The sequence below is a fragment of the Strix aluco genome, chromosome 8, assembly GCF_031877795.1.
Source record: "Strix aluco isolate bStrAlu1 chromosome 8, bStrAlu1.hap1, whole genome shotgun sequence".
Taxonomy (NCBI): domain Eukaryota; kingdom Metazoa; phylum Chordata; class Aves; order Strigiformes; family Strigidae; genus Strix; species Strix aluco.
In genome coordinates this window covers 10,825,180-10,848,157 of record NC_133938.1, presented here as the reverse complement: position 1 = coordinate 10,848,157, position 22,978 = coordinate 10,825,180, and the positions used below count along the sequence as shown (strand labels likewise).

The window sequence follows — 22,978 nt, the reverse complement described above, 5'->3', positions numbered from 1 at the left end:
GGCAAGATCAAATACCTACCATATCATCGTAACTCCCAAAGGTGTGCTACAGAGGCAGTGGCTTATGCGCCTCGCCCGTTTGCCTCTAACAACCAATCTTGGGAGCCTGGCAGAGGCAAGCGGCTGGACAGGCTGGGCAAGGCACCAGCAGCTAGTCACATGAGGTCTGCTGCCTAACTGCAGTAGACAGGGCTGGGGCAGCTCTGGGCAGTCTGCCACTTGCAGACAATTTTAATGAAGAAAGAAATATGGCTCCAATTCAATATTTCCTAAACTTCAGATCAGAAAGCACAAGATACTCTTTTCACAAAGACATCGTGTTCAATTCTCCAGAGCTGTACACTGATGAGATATTCAACACCCTTCCATTAATCAAAGCCCTAGTTTATAAATACCTTTTTCCCTTAGCAGACCTGAAACCATGAAGCACTACAGAGTGGCTCTCCTCCTCGTGTCCCATCTAATCTATGAAGAGATCCTTACAGTAGTGTTTAGGGAGGGACAGGATTCAATGCATAGAACAGAACCAACTATCAGACCTGGCTATTCATTTGCTCATTCTGTGATCAGTGGAACCTTTAGGAACATCTCTCAACTTGAGCCACGTCAGCTTGACACAGCCACTGCTGTCACTGGTATAGCAACTAGCTACTCAGGGTTTCACTGTGCGGATTACAACTGCTCAATGCTTACCGTAAGGTCAGAGTGTAGTCTCCCTGCATCTTGGTTGATGCATCGCGCACCAGGAATGTTCCATCTGGCATGTCTCGTAATTTGTCATTTACTTCTTCCCTGGAGAATGGAAAGGAAGGCAAAATTAGAAGTGTTAAGTATATGATTATCTTTGCCACAGGTATCAATATTGGAGCCGTAACACCAGCATGCATAATCTTCAAAATATGAGGCAGTATTTCATGCTTAGGCTCTACAGTCTTTTAGGCCATCTAAAGTAAGTCTGAACTTGCGTAGTTATACTAAAAGATAGAAGCTGCAGTCAACTGTCATTTAGGAAGAAGTCTCTGTTTAAGCAACAGTAGAGGCTGTGTCTCAGTTCACCAACTTTCCTTGTAATCTGCTCAGGTTTTAAAGTCCACACTGGAAACAGGTGCCCTTTGAGAAGCTAGTCCTGACTTCTTAAGGAGTGGTCTCTAGCATCATAGCTCAAAGGTGTCTAGAATTTAGCACAGGTTTAGTCTCAAGAGACTCATTATTGGTTTGACTCTCATCTTACTTACAGCAGTTTTAAACCACTACAACCTTGCTAGCTTCAGTGCAACTTGTCCTTACTTACAACTGAAACAAACTGATACTTAATCCAGAGCTTTCACAAAAAGATTTCTTGTTTAGCTTAAAGTGAGTACCTGTAAGCATTAAGAAAATTGTTTCAGCTCAAGAGTTAAATGTCTTGGCAGGTTTGACCATGTCACCCAGATTACATCTCACTTTATAACAGCTCCTTCACAGGTTTGTAGAAGCACTAAGTACTTTTTAATACAATCGTTTGGAAACTAAAGTTTATCAGGTAGCCTCAACATTATCTAAGCAAGGTAGGAAGCCTACTTGAATCTTACAAAGAAAAATCAACAGCAGCTTTTTTGTTCAAATACTAAGGAACAAAAGTATTCTTACAAAATAGCCTTAGCTTTGATTTAGCTACCTGAAAACCATTCTGTTAGTAAAACTGACTCCTATTAAGTATCATGTGCATATTCGCTCACTCCTCTCAGAACATTTTACAGATTGGACCCAGTTAACTCAAACGGCCTTCTTTTTGAATGGATAGGTATGATCTAAGGGCTTGGGCTTATGCCTGCAGGTTGCACCCTGGAGCTCATGACAAAATTTTCAGCACAAGTTCCTGACTGAAGAACATGGCTCCTGCCCTGCCAGCCCAATGCAACCTACCTGCTGGCTGTCAAGTTATGATCATAAACAATTCCATCTTTACATTTGTGTATCACACTTTAATCTAATAAAGCCACTCCAATGTGATTTGTACTGCATTAGCTCCAGCCATCACACGGACTGTTAATTGAGGAACAAATCCACAGTCAATAAACTGATATCAATATCGAGCAGTTTTAAATAAACCCTGCCTAGTGGGTTTTGTGATCAGGTCTTGCCACTCTGCTTCGATTTAGAATTAACAGAAAAATATCACTGCCAAGGCCCTTCAAAAGCAAGATCTATGCAGGTTTGCTTTATAAAGATAAGGGTGGTACAATAAAGATATGAAAACTTTATTTCCCTTTTCAGAACTTCAATGAACTAAGGCAAACACGCTCTTCTTGCCTCTATCTGACAAAGTGCTTCAAAGTATTATGTGCACAAGTTTGAGCAATTCCTGATCACACTCCCAGCATGCTCATGTCTCCCCTTACAGTTCTAAACTCTAGACTCTTCAGAAGTGCCTTAAGAGGAAGAAAGATGACTGGACACTTCAGTTCTTTTATGCGATTAAGTATATAAAAACTGGCACTTCATTTTCTGAACCTAACCCAAGCCATCTATTTTCTCAAGCACATAGAAAAGGGTTTCCTTAAGAGGTAAAACTTAATTTATTTTGTATGTGTCTGTATCATCTGCTCAGTATAGCTGGTGATGGTTAGCATTTGTAAGAGCTATTTTTATACCACCATGTAATAGAAATTAATACAGATACAATTTTAACCAAATGTTAAAGAAACCAAAAACAACAATGCAACTCCTTTTATCCTGAGCAAGCCTCCTACTGAAATTTTGCTGAACTGCATGCATCCCAGAATTGTGTGCTTACAAAGCCTTATTAGCTAGCACATCCAGAAGCACTTTTCTTTTGAACGAAGTAATTTTCTCTTTTTAAAAGACTTTGCGTATCTGGAGAAGTTTAGAAATCCAGAATAACTGTCACCAAGACTGGCAATATCTGCACGAGAACAGTAACAACTTAAACACAAGACCTGAATCCAGGCGAATACTTTCATTTAGGTGCTTTGCCAAGTACAGTCCTGAAGTGTTTCCTTCCTGTAAAATGCTGCCCGAAATAGGCATGTTCTTTTTCTCTTGAATTTTAACAGGCTTATTCTATTTTTAATAACATATATTAATACATTTTAGTAATATTGCTTACCTTGAGATGTCCCCCCAGTACCACTCTGCTTCCTGCAAAGAGAAACTGGAATTGTCCTTTATTCCATTCGTATTGACTGGAGTCATTGGTTTGGGGGGCTTTGGAGGGAGAGCTGAAAATAAAGAACAGATTAAAGAAAGGTAAACAGCGGAAAATAATTGCTAAACTGTTAATGAAATATAACAGTGAAAAAGCAAGAGAAAATGCATGTTGAACATGGATTTCAAGCTCTTTCAAAGTAAAAGGAATTTGTAATTTTCAAAGAATTTTGAAGTCAACAGCTGCACTGCGATCCCAGATTTCCTGGTACTCAATCCAAACACATGCTTGAGGGAGAGGAAAGGGAAGGAGTATGAGGAAACATGAGTTCCTGTTAAAAGGAAGACTGGCTCAGGCATGACTACAAGGTCAATCACCGCCTAAATCTCAACAAGTTACAAAGGTGTATTGTGTTTGAAAGCCACAGCCCGGAGAGCACTGTGCACCACTGTGGAAAAACTCCAGTTGCTCAGGCGTCACCAGTCCTTATGCCAACCTGTGAAAGCAAACAGGTGGGCTCTTCTTCAGAGGGAAAAATGCTGCTAATGAGAGAAGTGGTATGTCTACCATAGACCCAAGGTTCGTGTTTCATAATAGATTTGTCATTTAAACTCCTGTTAGGAACAAAATCTATGACACACTGAATACTACAGGACATGAGGTGATAAGGGGATAAAGTAAGGGGAAAGGGGACACTATGTCATTATTAGAGTGCCTGCACCACTTTACATAGCTGAAGTCTTTACCACAGGAAAGGGGATGCTACAAAACCCTGAAAGACAGGCAGAACAGCACATCTGTAGGCCTACTGCATACCTGCCCAGAATTCCCCTATTCTAAAATCAAGGCAAACAGGCTTTTACTTCTGTTCTCAAAACAGGTTACACAATGTAAGGGCATACAATGCACTGAAACTCTATTTGGTCAGTTTTAGCTCAAACAACTTTATCGTGGTCTTGAATGTAAGCCCTATCACAGGAGGAATTCAGCAGCCACAGGCATGCTTATGTATTGGTAGAGACTTGTCTGTCAGCAGAAATGCATTACACTATTTTATTTGAGAAAGATGTCTCGAGTGCTCTCCCCTGCTTTGCAGAGGCTGAACGCTTCATCAAGAACACTGCCACTGAAACCAAGCATTTTTCAGGCATTTCATGAGACAGTGTTTTACAGGGACAGGTCACATTTGAATTCAGAGTAAGAAAGCAGCTATACACACTGATTTGCTACTAGTGCATTTTTAAGTCAGGCCCTGAACATCTGTGCTCTCAGCCCTGTGCCCTAGCCATCAGATTACACAAGCATCAGCGAGCAGGCCTGACACACTGACAACAGCCATCTTTCAGACGCACACAATCCCAGCGTATAAGCAGAAATACAAATAAAGGGAGCAGAAAGAAGATTTTGATCTCTAGCTTCAGTGCAGAATGGCTTAACGCTGAGAGGTGTGCTGCTTGGCACCATCCATCTGCTCACCTCTGAGCCACACCTCCCACATTAAAAAAGAGAAAACAGTGTTCCAACTGCAGCTCCAAATACCATTTCACATTGAATATCTGACACAGTAACTTCACTGTTCTCAGACAAACCAGTAGATACTTTAATCGAGCCAATCTAAACTAAATCTGAACCTTGACCCAGACGTTTGCACCCTGGGGTTGCTGACCAAACACCTGATTCAGATAGCAGCATTCATTCAGTGAGACTGAGCATTAAACTGTAGCATACAGGTTCTTTTTATGGGGTGAGCTGGGAACTTTCAGGTGTGCACATATCTAGTGAGGCAATACAGGTCTTGTTATAAAAGGAAGGTGAAAACCTTTGGATTTAGTGAAGTAGCTTCCTGGTTAGGAGGCTTTGGTTATTCCAGGCTCAACTACTACAGTTGTTTGTATAGCACCGAAGTATTAGTACAAAGCACCATTGAGAGTAAGACACAGTTCTAACCCTACTTGGCTTGAAGCTCCCAGCCCCATCCTACTTTTGCTGGGTCAGAGGAGCATACATCCAGGCTAAGCCTGTAAAGTCAATTGTATTTACTGTGCCCTGTGCTGTTCCATCTCCCCCATTCAAAGCTCCTGAACTAGAAAAAGTCTTCAGGTCCTCCCTCCTCCCCACCTCACATCTGGCCCATGCTACCCTACATACTCTAAGCGATAGGACAGACGCAGTGGTTCTGAGTCTCATCAGTGTCTGCACATGGCAGTAAATCTGAGTTCAGAAAACCTGTAGATGTTCTGATCTGCTCTAGAATCTTTTGTAGATTCTGAGTCATCGACAAGCGCATGAAGATTCATATAAAAAAACATATAAGAGCATGGAGAATTCTTAGAAAACTATACCAGCACCAGCAATTATTTCACTGGGTCTTGCAAGTTAAGGCTTGGACATCAAAAACTTCAAGGTATTTTACAGTGTAAAAGCCTGTTTTACACTGGTAATAGGGGCTTTCCAGAGAGGCTTTCAAGTATTCTCTAGAGTACTTGAATACTTCTCTAGCCCTCCTTGTAAGATTAAGTCTTCTCCTTTCTATACTGTGGAATTATTTAGCAGCTTTGTTAGGGCTCACTCCAAAGCACTGCACACAGAAAAGCAAACTAACAAAGACCAGAAAGGTAAGGAATGGGAGTTTGGCATAGGGACACAGAGCACTACCCATTACACCAAGTATCCTTACTACAGGTGGGGGTTTTTCCTTCTTTCCCTTAACAGGTAAGTATCAGTTCTCACTATCAGGGGGTTGTCTGCAGAACCTCATTCTGCATGAGAAAATTGGAAGGAAATTCTTCCAGGGAGAAGAATAAGGCTTGGATCAGTTCCTGTAAAACCTGACTCATGGAAGCCAGTCCTTTTCACAATAGACTTTGAGAAATGCTTTTTAATAGCTTGCACATTTTAAAAATACAAAAGTATTTGCAAGGGTGGATCCTGTTTCCAGCAAGCTATGTATCTAATTCTTTACTTTCAATATTTTGAGCTCTTTGAGTCATAATAGATTTTCCCCTGTCTTGGACATGGAACCAGGCCCTTGCTATTGCTTTACCCAGTAGACTAACATGCCCATCCATTTCAGTGTTTCTTGGCTACCCTCTCAGCCCAATATGGCTGTAGTCTGCACAAATGGAGAACTGAGCACGAAGGTAGCCTGCAGCCCAGAACCTGTGATGACACAAGGGGAGCATTTTGCAATGGCACGGCAAGTTCACTGTAACAAGGCAGCATCCGCCCTACTGCTGTTCTCAGTGTTGGCCCAATGGGTTGCTAGAAAAGACATCCTAAAATAAGTTTTTACTAGTACCTAGTCAGTACTAACCACCCTGTTAGAAATCCTGTGATGTTTCTATGAGAAGCTACAAAGAGCCTTAAAGAATCTACAGCTTTGGGTGAAATTGAAAAAAATCGAGTTTTAGATACCTTACTTGATGAACATTAGAGCACTAAAATCCTACAGTAAAGTAAAATAAGGCTGGCTTGGAGTCAACAGAAATGTTTTCAAGAGCAGCCATGTTTCTTTCCATGTAACTGGGTCCAATTCTAATCTAGCCACAAGCACAACCTTACTTTATCTCAAAACAAGCTCTGATTAGAGTGAATAATCCTGATGGTTTCTTGCCTCCTTTTTCCTGGGAGAGAAAGAACATTGATCTCAAGTGATTAACAGCACAGTGGATCTATCTGTTCCAATAAAGAACTTGCTGTTAGCACCAGATACACAAGCATCCTTCCCCCTATGATGACAGCTAGGACAGCTTTACAGCACAGATCTTTCCAAAACCCAAAAGGCAGCAGCTCAGTTGGACCCTTCCACTCCCGCACGAGCACATTCCCAAGATCAGGTTCAGCCCTCAGTGACCGCCTGGCACACGGTGATGAGAGCAGACTGGCTCTCCCTCACGTACTAGCGGGCACCTCTAGTTTTTCTTTCTTTAGCAACTCTAGTCCCCTCTCTCTAGCTTCCCCAAGCAGCCTAGCTTGAGCTAAATCCCAATCCCAGATCAGTGTCACTTAGAAGGGGGGAAATAAAAAAGAGCTGGTGATGGAGTGGAGGCAGCGGCAGCCAATGCAGGCCAGGCCTGGGATCGGATGTTGCTGACGTCAGGGCCCGGAAGGCTGCCGTGCCGGCTCCAGCAGGTACCTTCAGCTGAGCCGCTCTGCAGAGCTGCAGCGCAGGTCCTTGGAGAGAAAAACCTATTGATTAGGCTTTGCCAAGGTAATTTTTCTGATGCTTTCTTGACTGAGTAGGATTGCTTTTTAAAAAGGCTACTCAAGATTTAACTGACACGATTCCCTGAAATTCAAACTCCCTCCAACACCAAGACAACCAAGCAAGCTGGCAAGTGTCTGAAGTTTAGCACCATTGTATTTTTTTAAAATTAAAGTATCTTGTAGAAAATAGTAGGCTATATTAATCCCAAATTTAACTTCAGCAAAATACACCATGACCTCCATGAGATATGCACTTTTCCCAGTCAGGTTTTGAATCAAAAACTTCACCAGTTTACACGATCTAAGAGCCACCGAGCCCTATGTGTGAGGACTTTCAATGGTACTAATTCAGGAGGAGTGAAAAAAGAAGAGCCTTGGGTCTCCAAGTGCTATATCCCACACAGCATCCAGTCAAGCAGCCTGTTTCTTCTTTGGCTGCAGTATTTGCATACAAGATAAATCTGCCAGTTATTTAAACTCTAATTTGCAGTTTTAAAGCAGATGCCACAGTCTTAAGAATGGCTCCATAACTTATTTCTTCCTGTACCTTCCAAGAGCCGCAGGCCAGATACTTAAAAGCATAGCAGGTTTAAATGCAGTATTAACTCTGTCTTACTGTTCTGAATAATCACAACCACCAAGTACTCTGATAAGGTCAATTTTAAGTCTCTCAGCACTTCCACGAGCTTGTTTACTAGCCTTCTTTCTGATGCCCTCCATCTACTCTCCCTCCACATTGTGACAAGCAGAAAACAGATCAGACAATTTCCGAGATGGTTACCCATCTTCAAAAAGGCTGATGTTCAGTAGATACCTTACAAGCTGTAATATAAAGCTCTAGAAAGTGTCATTACTATGGAAACATGCAAGTAATCCACAGTTAGGCCAGCTAACATTTTAATGACATAGTCCTTAAGGACAGAAGGGTTTTCCCTTTGGAGGTATGGATGAAGCCTTTGAATGAAAATGTAGGCTAGCTTTTTTAAAAATAAAAAATCTCCCCAATCTAACTCCTCTCTGTAGTCTTACTCAATTTCTCAAACACTTTTCTCAATTTCTCTAACACTTTTAAGGCACAGCCTCAAAATCTTTGCCTCCCTCAATGGTCCTGTACTAACAGTCCCTGCTGCACGCAAAATGCCCTCAAGACACCTGAGAAAAAAAAGCATATGCTGAATAGAGGTGCTTTTTGCACACCATCTCCATGAAATTGTGTACTATGTGTGCAAGCCAGAGCAGTAAGGCACCCAAAAACCTTTTGCAGAGATTTTCCAGCTGACAAAGAGGAGGGTCGTGCGCACCTGCTGACAGCAGTTCCTTCCCCACCACTGGCAGGTAAGTTATCTTGGCAGCTCCACATCTCAGCTTGTCAGTTCTCTTGCCAAGACCCCTTTCGCAAAGTACTGAGCACCAATGCCCTTCGAAGCTGCCCTTCCTCAAAGGGCAGCTAACACGCACTGAGAACTCCTCAAGGGACGGAAAAGGAAGCTACTCGATCACATTATTGCTGGCCACAGAACCTCAGGCATGCTCACGTTTTCACTCTCCTCCCCCAAAACAGGCAAGATGCCAAAGAGCAAGACATATTCAAAGAATTGAAGTCTTTCAATATCTCATTACAGAAAACAGCAGACAAGTTGGCAGAAAGCCAGGCAGGCTTCCAATGAAAACACTCCCATTATAGCTTTGCTTGTGTTTCTATGAACTTTCATAAAAACCAACACCTTTAAGAAATATTTCAGTTTTGATTAATTGGCTTTTTTGATAAAGATCTGTTTTGTTTGAAAACTCCCCAGCTATCCAGTCTTCTCCCACACCTCCCAACCACTGTTTCACCTCCTACAGCCTGCCAGACTTCTGCTGCACTCTGTCCTTCACGAGCATCCACAGCTACTGCACAGGTTAAAAGATTATCTGCTATGGGACACCTGCAGAATGGTGGACAACAATGTGCAAAGAAGAGGCTGGCTCAAATTCAGAATTCTTTGGGGCATTTTACAAGCATCTCTCACTACTTTCTTTGCCTGGCTTGTTACTTCACAGGCTGAGACAGAAGAAATGGAAGATGCTCACTGTCAGATAAATGGCACTGGGATCTGACTTCTGTATTATAAAGTAACACAGCACCTCTTCATTCCAGTCTTTGCATGAAGTTGCAAGCCAAAAAAAAAAAATCAACTTCCCAATTATTTTTACTGCTCGGTGAAAAATGGTTTTCCTTTCAACCCAGACCATAGTGTAACAGCTGCAAAGCTACAGCAGTATTAGAGGTTCCATCATTAACAGGGTTGAGATGACTGCCCCAAAGTTAACATGAGGAGGATAAAAAGGATAAGCTCTCTCTTACCTACCAAGCATAATTAGCACACTATTAATAAGCTGGATACATTTTAGAACTTTTGCCATGTTTCACCACTCGAAGATTGTCACTACCCAGCATCACATGCTCAGCTCACTTCAGGAAGGAATAGCTTTATCTCCTAGCCAGTAGGCCCAGGCTTTTACCAACTCTTTGGATGCAAGTCAGCAGCAGACATTTTATTGTCCACGAAAATCTGAAATATTCAATAAGAACAATTGTACTTGTATAAGAGTAAGGAAAACAAAATTTAGCATAAGAGCTACAGTGATCAAGAACAAAGAACTAGTTTTTCATTATGGAAGACGGAGAATGAAGTCAGGCCCAAGCGGTGACACACTATAGCTAGGAGACCTACCAAAGTGAAAAGAAAAAGCCATTTTAAATAAAAACAGCCAAGGGCTGTTTTCCCCAGATATTTCAAAGACTAACCATCCATCCAAGGCATCAGGTACAAACCTCACAGGAGAACCAATTCACAGAAATAATCAGCACCACTGAGAAGTTTGCTGCACAAGAGCCCACTTAAATAATAATAATAATAATACAGCTGTAAATACATGTGATGCTGCTCTAAGCAGCATTTTATTTCAGCTTACCAGTAGCTCACATGTTTCAGATCAGTAGGTAACATTGTTCCCCATGAAGTACCTGTCCTTGTGCTATGTCAAACTATTTTCTAGTTACCAAAGCAGAAATATTTCAAAACCACCTGAACTGCTAACAGAGAGGCATTTAAATCAAGATCAAAAGGTGCACTTCAAATCAACACTCCAGAAGAAATTTGAAGGTAGAACAGTATTCAGAGGAAAACTGTTGTACATTGTGTCATGTACCATCTTTTCTAAGAATCCTGATCCTGAAGGAAGTTCCACTGAGGCAGAAGTCCCAACCCATGCAGTCCCACGCAGTGTGCTCAGCAGAAGCTGAGATTCAGTGCAGGCATGGAGCAGTCTAGCCAGGCTCAGACTGCAGGGCCATTGCTCATGCTGAGATCTCAAGGTGGAACAAAAGAAATGGATTCAATCTCCTCACTCAAGTACGTTGTCATCTTCAAAATATTTCAATGAAATCCATTTCACAACAGCAGTTTTGACTTCTGTCACCATCCCCAAACTTAGTGAGACTATACAGTACCCCTCAAAATGGAAAGGATCTTAAACATTCATTGCATTGATTCAAGCTTCCTCGTATCCTTCAAGAGACTACTTTGGGAGACAGGAGATGAATCAGAGTAAAGATGCCACAAACACCAAAGACTTCTAGTTTGACACTTGGGAGCAGTTCCTTGGAGGGCCAACAATCTAGATTCCTGTAACGACCCCAAGATGACTATACGGGGCAGTGCAGCATGAGTACTGACAGCCTGAGAAATTTAATTGCAATGTACAAATTCAGGTTGTAACAGATAACAGATGAACTTCTCATCCATCTCACCTCTAAAACATTTTCCTGGGGCACGTGTCAGGAGTGTAAGCCCTACTGCCCACGCTCAAAGAAAAACACGCCTGAACAGTGGGCTGTGTTCCCTCATTGCAGCAATTTTTTTCTAGCTCCATTGCAGCAGTTCTGGTTTTGGGGTTTTTTGAGGGGAGGGATGCAAGGAAGGAAAGAATTCCTCCAGAAGCAAAACCGATCATGTGTAGCATCAGATTTTAGGGACTACAGAAGCTGAAATTTAGGATAAGGCTACAGAAGGTAAAAACCCTGAAAAAATGGCTCCTGTGGATATTTTCCTTTCATGGGGAAGAGCAGGAAAGTAACAGAGTAAGTAATAGCTAATGGAAGGAAATAGGAGGTTTATGTTTGGAAGGAGAAAACTGACTTGAAGTACAAGAGTTCAAATGTGACACCAACCCAAAACTGAAGTTATTCTGTAGCGAAAAAACAAACAAGAAAGGGATACTGGTTGATGCTTTTTGATTTGTCCAAACCCACCATTTTTTGTGCTGAGAAACATGACGTTTTTCAAGCGTTTCCTAAATAACCATGTGTCAGATTCAGGGATATCTGGTTTTAGAAGAAGTAACATTCCTATGAACTGCCACTAAAATAACATTTTTCCAGTTCACAAAAACTGGTAGAGAGCCTGGGCGAATATTGGAAACAGTCACAGGTTGAAGCAGTTGAAGCATTTAATCTTTTTCAGAGAGCACTGGATGGAAAGTAGCCATCTCGAGTGTGTCGCCAGACTCAAAGACAGAGAAGAACCTGGATCCTGCTCAGCCACAGGAAAGCTTCAGAGCACCGTGTGCTTCAGCATCAGGATTCACCAGGCAGCTGGTTGGTGTCCAGCAGGGCAGCTGGAGTCTGTTTTGGAAAGTGCTACAGCAGGCACCACTTGCACTCTGCTTCTTTCGAACTGTATGAATTCTTATAAAACTCCCTGTATGTAGCCACTTTTATTCAGGAGAACTAGAAGAACTTAAGGTACTGAAATATATTCATTGAAACATTGCAAAAGTCTGTCTATTGAGTGGAGGACACGGCAAAGATGAAGGACAATGAAAATCTCTTCTAAAGAGGTAACATCCACTCACATTGTTTGGGGACCCAGCACCAGCTCATATGCCTTAGTTTAGATTATGTGGAGAAGCAAATTCTTCCTTACTTAGCTATTATGCAGATTTTAACCTGTCAGAAGAAATGAAATAAAAAACAGAAGAAAAAAGAAAATCTGACTCATTTCCATAGGGGCATTTAGTACATGAGCAGAGTCTGTTCTTTAAGCATTACTCAGCAACCTACTTTACAAAAAAATGAATTTCCAAAAATCTGTCTAGAACACACCTATTGCTTTAATGGGGCCAAAGTTTTACAGCAACCTGTTTCAACACAGTTAACAGTCTTTCTGACAATAATAAAGCCTAAGCTCTAAAACATACAGAGAATACTGATAAAAGTATTCTTTATGCTGCTGTTTTCCAGTGTTCCCTAGTTCTCTGCCCAAAAAGTGACTCATTAAACAACCAACATGAGATGATGTAAGGCACCCAACTGCTTTCAGTACTGGGTGCAGATGCCTACGACCAGCTATGCCTCCCTCTTTTTCCCAAGCTGTAGAGCAAAGATAAGCCTGAATAGCTTCACTCTGGAATAAGATATCATGCAGGCAATGGCAAAGATAGAAGCCAACTCTGCTGCTTGGGAAGATGATACTCCCCAAAAGAAACTCCAAGAAGAGTCTTTTAAACAGGTGAGGTAGAAGGAAGCAACAGTGATTAACTCCTGTCAGGTATAGGCATCATGCAATACCCAAGATTGTTTGGAACAATTGCAGAGAAAACAAAACCTACAGCAAATGCCTTCAAACACATGGTGAAGAGCTTGGTTTCTTCTCACAACGTTCTCCCATGTTTTAGCTTGCATAAACCTCCAGCTTTACAGAACACAGAACTGAACAACTCCCTTCAGCAAGCTTTCCCTCCCCGACTATTTCTACATCATCTGAAAGCCTACTGATAAATAAAAACGTCAGCCTTTTAAAGCAGGCTCTCCCATCTCAAGCAAAGCATCATTTCACTTTATATTAATGATGCTATTTTTTGCATTCATGTATTTAATTGAAAGCTGATGAGTGATATTCTTTAACAGTTAGAGCCATCAAAATGAAAACCAAATGCAAGGAATGCAAAAGCAAGCCTGAAAATGCAACTGGAAATAAAAAATGGTTACAGGAGTCATTAAATAAGAAGGCCAGTAGAGAAATCTAGGTGTCACACAGCATAGAATACAAGCACTTCACATCACTGTCCTCATAGGAGGTGAGACTTCAACTCAAACCATTTTCCAGGTTATGCAGAATACAAGTGACTGAGCCTTATTTATTCCCTGCTCTATCCCAAAACAGTCTACACAAACTTCCTTTCTGTAATAAGGAAACTCTCAATCCCCAACATCTGCTTTTTTGGAAACCTGACTTTCAGCAAGACTTAAATTTGCAATGAAGACAGTTGCTGCCACTAGAACTACCTGTTTTTTTTTTTTTTTAAGACGTGTAGGAGCAGAACTTCGATAAGCTTCTGGAGTCAGCTCAGATAAGCTGAAGGACAATACTGACAATGCCATTAAAATTTGCATCTGTTCTCCCACTGGAAAACTAGTCAGGCATAGATATGTAGTGTTCACCTACATCTGGCTACTGCATACCACAAACCCCATTTGAGAAGCCACATTCAGTTTCCACTATAACATTGATAATGATACAGCATGACTGGTATCTGAGTAAACACTGCCCTTGAGATCAGAACCCTATGTTTTCCAAATTACAATTATAGTATCGCTCCCCTAAAACAAGGGTTGTCAAATTATATGAAAAGAAAATAGAAACTGTAATGAATAAATGCACTTTTTCCCATGAATAGTTGCCTCACTCATAGAATGGCAGTGCTGCTCTTGCAAAGTAGACTAAACTAAGCAGCCTATAGGTTATTGGTGCTCCCCCTTCATTATTAAAAGATTTTGTAACAAAGCATTGTTACAGTTGGTCTCAGCACATGAGGCAAGGAAGAGTAATATTCTTGAAAAAGATGGTTGGATCGAGTTATAAACATGGTTGGTCATATTTGGGCCTAACAGGCTTCAAAAAGGTAAGCTTTCATATAGCTTTAAGACACTTATTCTATTAGCTGCTCATAAATAGACAGAGCCCATTCTACATTAGTAAGCCTACTTCAAACTTGTGGTTTTCTTCATAACCCACACAAATGAAACTAACCTCTAATTTGTAGTTGAGCCAAATATCTTTGCTGACATCTGTGTCTGAAATCCCAGTGGAACACTCTTACTGATTTTCATCCAACTGTGACAAAATGTATTCAGTGATTACACATTTTATCATCAACACAACTGATAATATATCCCAGACCTACAGAGAAAAAGACATTACTTAGTCCTACTTATTAGAAGTGAGGATACATAGGTAGTTATGCTTTAGGTACTCCGGTAACTTTTGCAGTCAATTAACACCCTCCGTTCAAAAACTTAATTTATGGCAGTTAACAACTTTTTGCAGACCTGAACAGATGTCATTAAATAAAAACTAAATTCAATCCAGTAACCTATTTCCTTGTCTTTTCAGACAGCAAGACCCACAGCAAGAACAAACATGTGAGTGAACCACTGACAGTCAATTTCCTCATGTCAGAACCAGCATATGATGCTGCTATGGCCATAATTCTCTAAATTAATCCTGATTAGAAAATTTAGAAGCTACTATGATAGCTATATGTGACTGCAGGTTCCAGATTTGTCTTTAGACACTGGAAGTTATTTAGTTGCACCAAGTATTACTTGCCACATATAAAGCCTACCTTATGCCAGTGATACATTTTGTTATGCATTTATACATGCCAGCAGAAGGAAAAAGTTTTAGGTAACAGGAGTCACGCTGCTGGTTGTCACCACTGTTGCTCCTGTATTAGCTGTACTGCTCTTAAGGCATGCTTTGCAAGGCTGGCAGAACCAAATCCCTGCTTCCACCGCTCTATTTAGGAAAACTGTCCCACATCTATGTTTAGGATGGATTAAAAGATAGCAATCCCTTGTTGCCTGACCCTGCCTCTGCTGAAGTTGGGGGAAACTCATGTGTGAGAGAGGCATCAACTTTATTATTACTTTTGAACTTTTGAGCAAGCCTTCTAGCAGAGAGGCTTCAGGATCTGCTCTGAGCATCCATTTACACCTACAACCCCGGACAGAAAACATGGGCATACTGATAAGCTGGTGCAGGTGCACTGAGGCCTGACAGAAGCTACGGCTGCGCTGCAGGCTGCCTGCCATCGCAGGATTTTATTTCTGCATTATTATTGGGCAACGCTAAGGTGGGTATTAAGACAGCCTGCCAAGATAAATTAAAGGTCTGCTGGCCCGTAACAAGAAACAGTATCCCCAGCCTTGACTTAGAGGTTACGGGTGACACTGTACATTATGTTCACCTTGCTTTTGTCTTCTGCCTGAAGTTCAGACACACTAAAATGTAATCACCAGCAGTCATGCGTGATTTGAGACACTTGGCTCCTGGTATCAGTAGATGCCCAGTCCTGCAGCATAAAGACCAACCAGGGATCTCTTCATGCAAGTTCCGTGAACAAAAGATCGTGCTGCCTCCTTTGGCAGCGGGGACACTCGCTGCATATTGTTAGTTTGTGCGCTGCTGAGAAAACATATTGCCACTATTCAGCTGCTCAGGAACTCCAGCCATCATGCAGGGGAATGCTATACTGAAATCCTTCACAAATTTTTGTTGGAAGCAGGCCAAATGGAGTTGTGGTTGTTAACGGGTTCAAATGCAGTGACTTTATCCCAAGGCATGCTGAGTGTTTAAGCCTTCCAAATAAATATCTCCAAAGTCCCCTTAGGGATGACTTATCATCCCAGACCAGAAAATGCTTTTCCACCCCACCTCTAGATGAGGAAAAAGGAGACCACCTCTGCCACACTCTCCCTTGCCCTGCAATTTAAAAGTTATAGTTCTATGAAATCAGGACATACACATGGGGGTCATCCCATGCATCATTTCCAACTCTGGCCTTTCTAGTTTAAAAAAATGAAAGATAAAGTTAGTGAACGCTTCAGGGATCAGCTTATAGCATTAAGTCCTCTTGCTAACTGGTGTTTGGACTGTGCAGAGCCTTGATCCCTGACAATAGGGCTTCTTCAATGATGGAAATACTAGCATTATTAATGACAGAAGCTGTTTCTTAATGTAAACTTCATAAGGCTGCATGGCTGAATTCCTGCAGAAATACTGGAAAGTTGTTTTCTGACCAGTTCAGTTAGGCCAGCCCCTTTAAGCAGCCTCCTCACACTAAGCCATTCAAGAGGCTTTATTTTTTTTTAATAAAAAAACCTCACACCAATTGTTTTAAGTCACCTACAACGGAACTCGAATTTTTGTTCATTTGAATACAGATACTAACCTCATGAATAGTTAAAAATCAAAAGCATTTACAAGAAAGATATCCTTTGAAATTCACAGAAGCAAACAGATTTGACTGAACTTTATGCTTTCAGGAGTAGCATCTAAAAATAGGTAGTGTCAGCTACGCAGGAATTTAATGAGTAGCGGCCAGTATCGTGCATCTGAGAGATCTGTCCAATTTTTAAAGCATCAGAGTTAACAGAGGAAGTGAGTACAGGTCCTTGAGATCCCAAAATCTCAGAATGATCACCTCCTCCTCTTAATTAAAGAGCCACATACCTATGGAGAGAAAAAAAAAAAAGCTCAGTGCTGAAACAAAGAGACTAAACCACACTTGGAGACACAATCCTCAATTCAAGCAGATTGAAAAGCGCATTTTGAAAGTCTAACAGTACGTGCCACACAAGGTACCACTTAGAAGCGGTTATTTCCTATCAATGTCTCTGCAGACTAAGATTTTTGATGCATATTTTACTGTACCTTCTGGCTGTACAGAACAGAGACCTGAGAACATAAAGGCCCTTCAATTACCTTACTGCTCTCAGCCTATCAGACTCTTACAGGTTAGATACGGTTTCACCAGTACCCATTTATGCTTACTTTAATTCATTACCAAAGAAAGTCTCAACCTCTTCTCCTTGTAAGCCTTCCCTCACTCTTCAGACACAAAAGAAAGTTTCTGTCCTGTCTAAAAACTTCAGGCAAGTGAGGGACAACGCATTTCTCCATCTTCAGCACTGGCAATCCATGGGGGGAAAAAAAAAAAAAAAAGTTGCACCAAAGCCTTTGAACAAGGCTATTAAGCGCTATCAAAGTAACAGTGCCTCCAGGGATGGATTCCAGCCTGTTCCCAAGTATTATCCCCCCTGCACCGAAATCCAGCGACAACACACACCTCATCTGTCAATGCTGGAAGGGAGCTGGCGAGAAAACAGTCTCAGAGACTGTAAAAGCGATTAAACTGGAACTGAATGGAGGTAGGTAAATCACTACCATCAAAGTGTTACAGGCACATAAAGGCACACAGGTGAAGAGGCTAATAAAAACGCTCCTCTAGAAGTGAATACAGCCGAAATATACGGTTTTCAATAAAGGCTTAAAAAAAAGGAGACTCAGGAGAGGGGCTGCAAGCAGCTCTCCTCCTGCCTCCTTCCACCTCTCAAAAGGCGCCATAAATCGCAGTTATCCCCCCACACCCCCAAAAAACAGTATTAAAATACTTTTGCCCAGGAAACAACGGGATCAAGTCCCTGGAAAGTTTATGCAAAGTTTAACTACAGATTATTTTTTTTTCTTTTCCCTCCCCCTCTGCAGATTTCCCTTCCTTTTCCAAACGGAAAAGTCTTCAAGGAGGAGGGAGGACGGGCAGGGGAGAGAAGGCAGGAATGAAAGGCAGCCCCGACCCGCTGCGAGGGGTGCACAGGCAGGCGCACAGGCTTCGGCTCCCTACCTGGAGGGTCCATTTCAATGTAAAAGATCAGCTCAGTGGAATAGGGCATCATCACTTCCCTCCAGTCCGTGTCATCGCGGTCCATATCCCACACCGTGTTGTACATCGCGACAGTCAAGTCCCGGCAGGTTTATAAATAAGAGATTGGCTTTCTCGGCTTTTAATGGAGGGAGAAAAAAAAAAGGGGGAGTGGGGGGAAGCCGAGAAGAATCCACCCCGCTCTAAAATAACACTTCTAGCAAAAAAGAAAAATGATTTTTAAAAATCGTAAAATTAAACTTAATTAAAAAAAAACAAAACCCACCACAGAAGCTACCTCAGCAGCTGCCCTGCAGGAACTAAGACAGGTAGTTATATATAAAATACATAGAGAGAGTGCTTCTTTTTGTTTAAAAAGACACCTTTCCACAGAGAAGCCACTTTCCTGATTTCTCTCTAAAAATCGCCATTTTCGGGGTATTTTTAAAACACCGGTCTGAAAGCAAAACAAAACCCCCACACAAAAGGGGAGGGAGGGTGGGAACAAGCGGAGAAAAAGGGGAGATTTCGGTCTCTGGATGAATTCTTTCCGCCGGCGGAGGAGAAAGGAGAGGGCGGCGGGCAACAATAACGGCGGGCGCGGAGCCCGAGCGGGCGGGCAGCGCTGGGGGCCGCTCGGCCCGCGGTCCCCGCCGGCTCGGTTCAGCTCAGCTCAGCGCTGGGCGGGCAGCCCGCGGCGGCGTCGCCCGCCGTGCCTCGCTGGCAGCCCCGCGCGGTGCAGGCGGCGGCCCCGGGCGGCTCCGGCAGGTCGCAGCCCCGGGCTCTCTGCGGCGCGGCCGGCCCCGCTAGGTTTCATTTTAAGAGGCTCTGAGGGGCCCAACCGTCGCCAACCGCCTCTTGCCGAGGACCAGGCCACGCCCCCCGGGCGCCGCGCGGGAGGGGTCGCCGGGGCGGGGCTTCGCGCCGGCTTTTTAACCCCTTCGAGAAGGACGGAACGGGGGGGGGACACAGTGCGAGCGGGCGGTTCCACGAGGCAGAGGAGGGGGGGGCAAAAAAAGCAGAAGGGGGAAACGTCCGTCTTGACGCCGGCGGGACGTGCCCGGAGAGGAAGCTCGGCACGAAACAAAAACCTATTTCCCCACTTTCCTAAGTTTTACCCGGCTCCCTTTTGCCACTGCGGCCGCCCCTCTCGCCCCCCCAGCGACCGCCCCCCCCCGTCTGAGGAGAGCAGGGGAGGTGGTAGGTCCCTCGCTGGCCTGACGCCAAGGGGCTGCTGCGGCGGAGCACGCGCGGGGGGCGGGGGGAGTCGAGCCCCGTTGCCAGAGCTGCTGCCTTTGTCTGAGGGAGCAGCGAGCGCCGGGATTGGCAGAGGGGCCCAGGCGTTCCACCCAATCAGCGGGCGGCGGAGCCGGCCGGCTCGATGGCGATTGGTCGGCAGCCCCGGTTACTAAGCGGGACAAAGAAAGGCGAGCGCTGAGGCGGAGAGGGGGGACGGGGCTGAGGGGGCGCGGGGGCACCGCCGGCGCCGCACCCCCGGCCCGGGCAGCCCCCGGGCTGGGCCGTGCGGCCCCCGCTACAGCCGGCCCCAGCGCTACCGGTGGGGGAACGCCCCCAACCCACACCGACGGGGCGGGGGGCTGCACCCCCTCGGGCCGGTGCTCCTCAGCGCCGGGCCTACCTGCTAACCTCCAGCCAGGGCCGGCCCCCACCTTCGGGGATGGGGTCTGTAGGAGGGAGCGCGGAGGCCCAGGTCCCGGAGGCCCTGTGCAGGTAGAGCCACTGTCCCCATCTCCGGCTGCGGCCTGGGCTGGCCAACCCCAGCGCACCACCTCCCAGCAGCCTGCCCTGCTGCTGCTGTCAGAAACGTGGGCTCTCTGCCCCTGCCTCACTTCTGTAGGTCCCTGGCAGCTGCTTGCTGAGCATTCCAAATAATAACCTGAGCGTTTCAGAGGGCATCATAACCATCCGCTAACGAGAGTGTGACCCCGGGCAAACCCAGCACTCTTTCTAGGGACATAACCAGGAGAAGGACCAAACCGAACAGCTGCCTCTCACAAGCTTTGGGATAAGTCTGAGCTGCAAACACACCCAGAACTGAACCTCAGCCTGATGGCCAGACCCTGAGCCCACAACCCACAAGCACCGGCGGGAGGTAGAAATGCAGCCAGCTCGGCAGCCAGCTTTGGTCTTAGCACAGCAAAGCATCCTTAAAGAAAGGCAAAATGATAGCTGTTGAGAAATTAAGGAAAAGTCCTTTCTGCAGACTTCCAGCCAGTGTCACAGACACAAGGAGGGACAAGCACCTTGATCTACTGTGGAGATGTCAGGGAACATTAGAAAACCCAGCACTGAAGTTGTCTGCTCTATTTGCACTTTAAAGCATGGAAGAGTTACGAATAATTTCTCCTGACACCAGGTAGAAAGCTCCTGAAAACACTTCTGGCTTAGGTGAACTGAAAGATGACTGCAACACTAATAACTGAAAGGTTATACCCAACGTAAGAATATGTGGGAAGAGCTGGGCGCAGAGCATCTGAAGTTTGCTGATGTATCACAACTTCCATGACAAGCAATTGAGAGCAGTGCTGCTCCAGTAATGGAGCTCCTTGAGTGATGGACAACTGCAGAGGAGCACAGGGCTTTGATTCACATAACTCACTGTAGATAAATTAATTTTATATCCCCATCCACAAACTCCGATTAAGCCATGATAACCAGATACGATTCCTTTTTCTAATTTTTACATTAAATTTCTCAGGCCGATGCAATATATCAGCTTGAGCTTGCTCAAAGTGAAACGCCCCTCCTGAAGCACACCCCCTCCAAGTGAAATTTAAGTTGGTACCGTGGGTACAAACCATCTGCTGCCCACCGACTGTGCGTGAGGCAGGCCTGCAGAGCAGTCCTGCAAGGGTTGGGCAATGGGTGCAGGTGGAGATGCGGACATCTCTTTGCAGACCCCACAGTGCTGAGAAATGGGGCTGCCATCCCTACCACAGCCCCCAAACTTGGATTAGCAGCTCTGGCGGGGGGAGGAAGGAGGGAGGGAGGCTTGGGTTGAAATTCATTTTCCCCCTTCCTGCACCTCATTATAAGTTCCACCCACATAAGACCTAATTACTTGGCTTTTACACTGGCAAAGTGGATTTCGTCCTTGCTGTTTCCCATGGTGGTTGCCTTCATTTTCATGGCGGCACTGATGGTTACAGCTTATTGATGTTTTCACTTTAGTGATTTAAAGCAGAATACATTTTGTTATTAGCACTGGTTTCTTTCATTGCTACTTTAATCAAAGATGCAATTTAAGGCAAAGGATTGTGTGTAATGGTAAACAGTAGGATAATGCCTTGAGAGAACAGAATATTAATGTGTTTTTATTTCTCAAAACTGTGCTTATAATATATCCGGGATTACTTGACTCCCAAAATGCATGCATGGGGTGCTCCCTTTCCTGCCACAGCACCTGCCTTGCAATAGGGTGAGTGGTTGTGTGCATGTGCATGCCGGGGAGGGGGAGAGGGAGGCACATGTGCTGCCTTACACACTGCAAAATCCCCTCTGCCTGCGCATCTCTCCTCCACGGGCACAAAGTTGGAGCATCCAGTATCACAGCAGTGCCCTTGGAGAACAGAAACAAAACTGGGAGCACACTGAGCACTCAGGATGCTCAAGGTCTGACTGAGCGCTAGATCACCCAAAGTTGGGAAAAGCTACATTCAAACACGGAAATAAAATAATGGTGATAATGATAATGCTTGAGCTCGAGAAAGGGTGCCCCATGCTAAGGCTGAAAGGCAAGAAGTGAGCACAGCGTCTGCTGCCTCCCCGATGTCCCCACATCGACAGCCATGCATTCACTCGCTTTCATTTCCTTGGATCTGACAATTTGCATTTCAAGGCAAGATTAAATATTGAAGTTTTGAGCGCTTCCATGTGCTTCAGGAGGAGCCGAACGGACCCACGCTGGAACAGGCTGAACACAGAAAAGCCATTTGTGCCAAACTGCTTGGTTTCCTCTTTGCCGAGCCATGATAATGTGATATCCGACAGCTGAATGTAGGCCACAACAGGCTTTTATAGTTGGAGGGGTGGAGGAGGGAGGGGGACTGAATCCACAGTGCTGCCAGCCAAACGCACTAAAATGATGAGAGATTTTTGGGGCAGGCTGGAGGTTCCTGGCCACTCCCAAGCTCCAGATATTAGCTTCACCATTAGCACGAGCTCAGGGCCTGCTGGAAGGGAGTTTGTAGAAGGTAGAGCTGTGTTTGCCTCGGAAAGGACAACTCCTTGGCTGGCAGTAAATGCTCACAAAATTACTAGCCTTGCGCTGCGCAGACACTGGGATTTGTGGAGTATCTGCCGTAATTGGTGGCCAGCTTCCCAGGGGGCAGCCACATCTTGCAAGTAACAGCACGAGAACAACCAGTTGTGGTAGTTTGGTTTAGTTAATGGATTATTCCTGCCTGTTTCTCACCTCCTGGTGATGAGGAGATGAGGGAAGGCAGGAGGGTTGGTCTTCCTTGGCTCAGACGCTGCCTCTGGGGTCTCAGTGTGGCTCAGTTGCTGTAAGCTAAACCTGAGGCTTGCTGGCAGGAGAAGGGGTCATGGGAAAGACAGGGGTTCATCCTGTCTTCCTGAGCCATCTTTCCCTTGAACTGTACAATCTGATCCCCAAAAATACCCCAGGACCATAAAATGTTTGCCACCAGCTTAAAAGTATTAACCCCTGCAAGGGTGAAGTAGCATCAGTTTCACTCCCCACATCCTCCTGCACCTTCATGTCAAATGTAATGGGCGCTTTTAACAAGGACTGCGCTGCCTCCTCTGTGCTTTAGAGTCATTTTATGTCCTAATAGGCTGCAAAACAGTTGCCTCGCTCCACCCCAGATGCAGCCGCATTTCTGTGGTGAGGGA

At 44.4% G+C, this 22,978-nt stretch overlaps 1 protein-coding gene across 2 annotated transcripts in view; it reads right to left on the bottom strand.

Moving 5' to 3' along the window:
- The window catches only part of PIK3R3 (phosphoinositide-3-kinase regulatory subunit 3), an 81,840-nt gene that overhangs the window by 14,425 nt on the left and 44,437 nt on the right, over positions 1-22,978 (bottom strand). The window contains exons 1-3 of one of the 2 annotated variants that reach the window (XM_074832135.1): positions 18,086-18,899; positions 3,110-3,221; positions 694-792 (exon numbers count right to left, since the gene is read on the bottom strand). In XM_074832135.1, the coding sequence (XP_074688236.1) occupies positions 694-792; positions 3,110-3,221; positions 18,086-18,191 (317 nt within the window). In that variant the 5' untranslated portion in view covers positions 18,192-18,899. Of the gene's footprint in view, positions 1-693; positions 793-3,109; positions 3,222-18,085; positions 18,900-22,978 lie in introns of those variants that run through there. The other variant, XM_074832134.1, reaches the window with a different exon arrangement.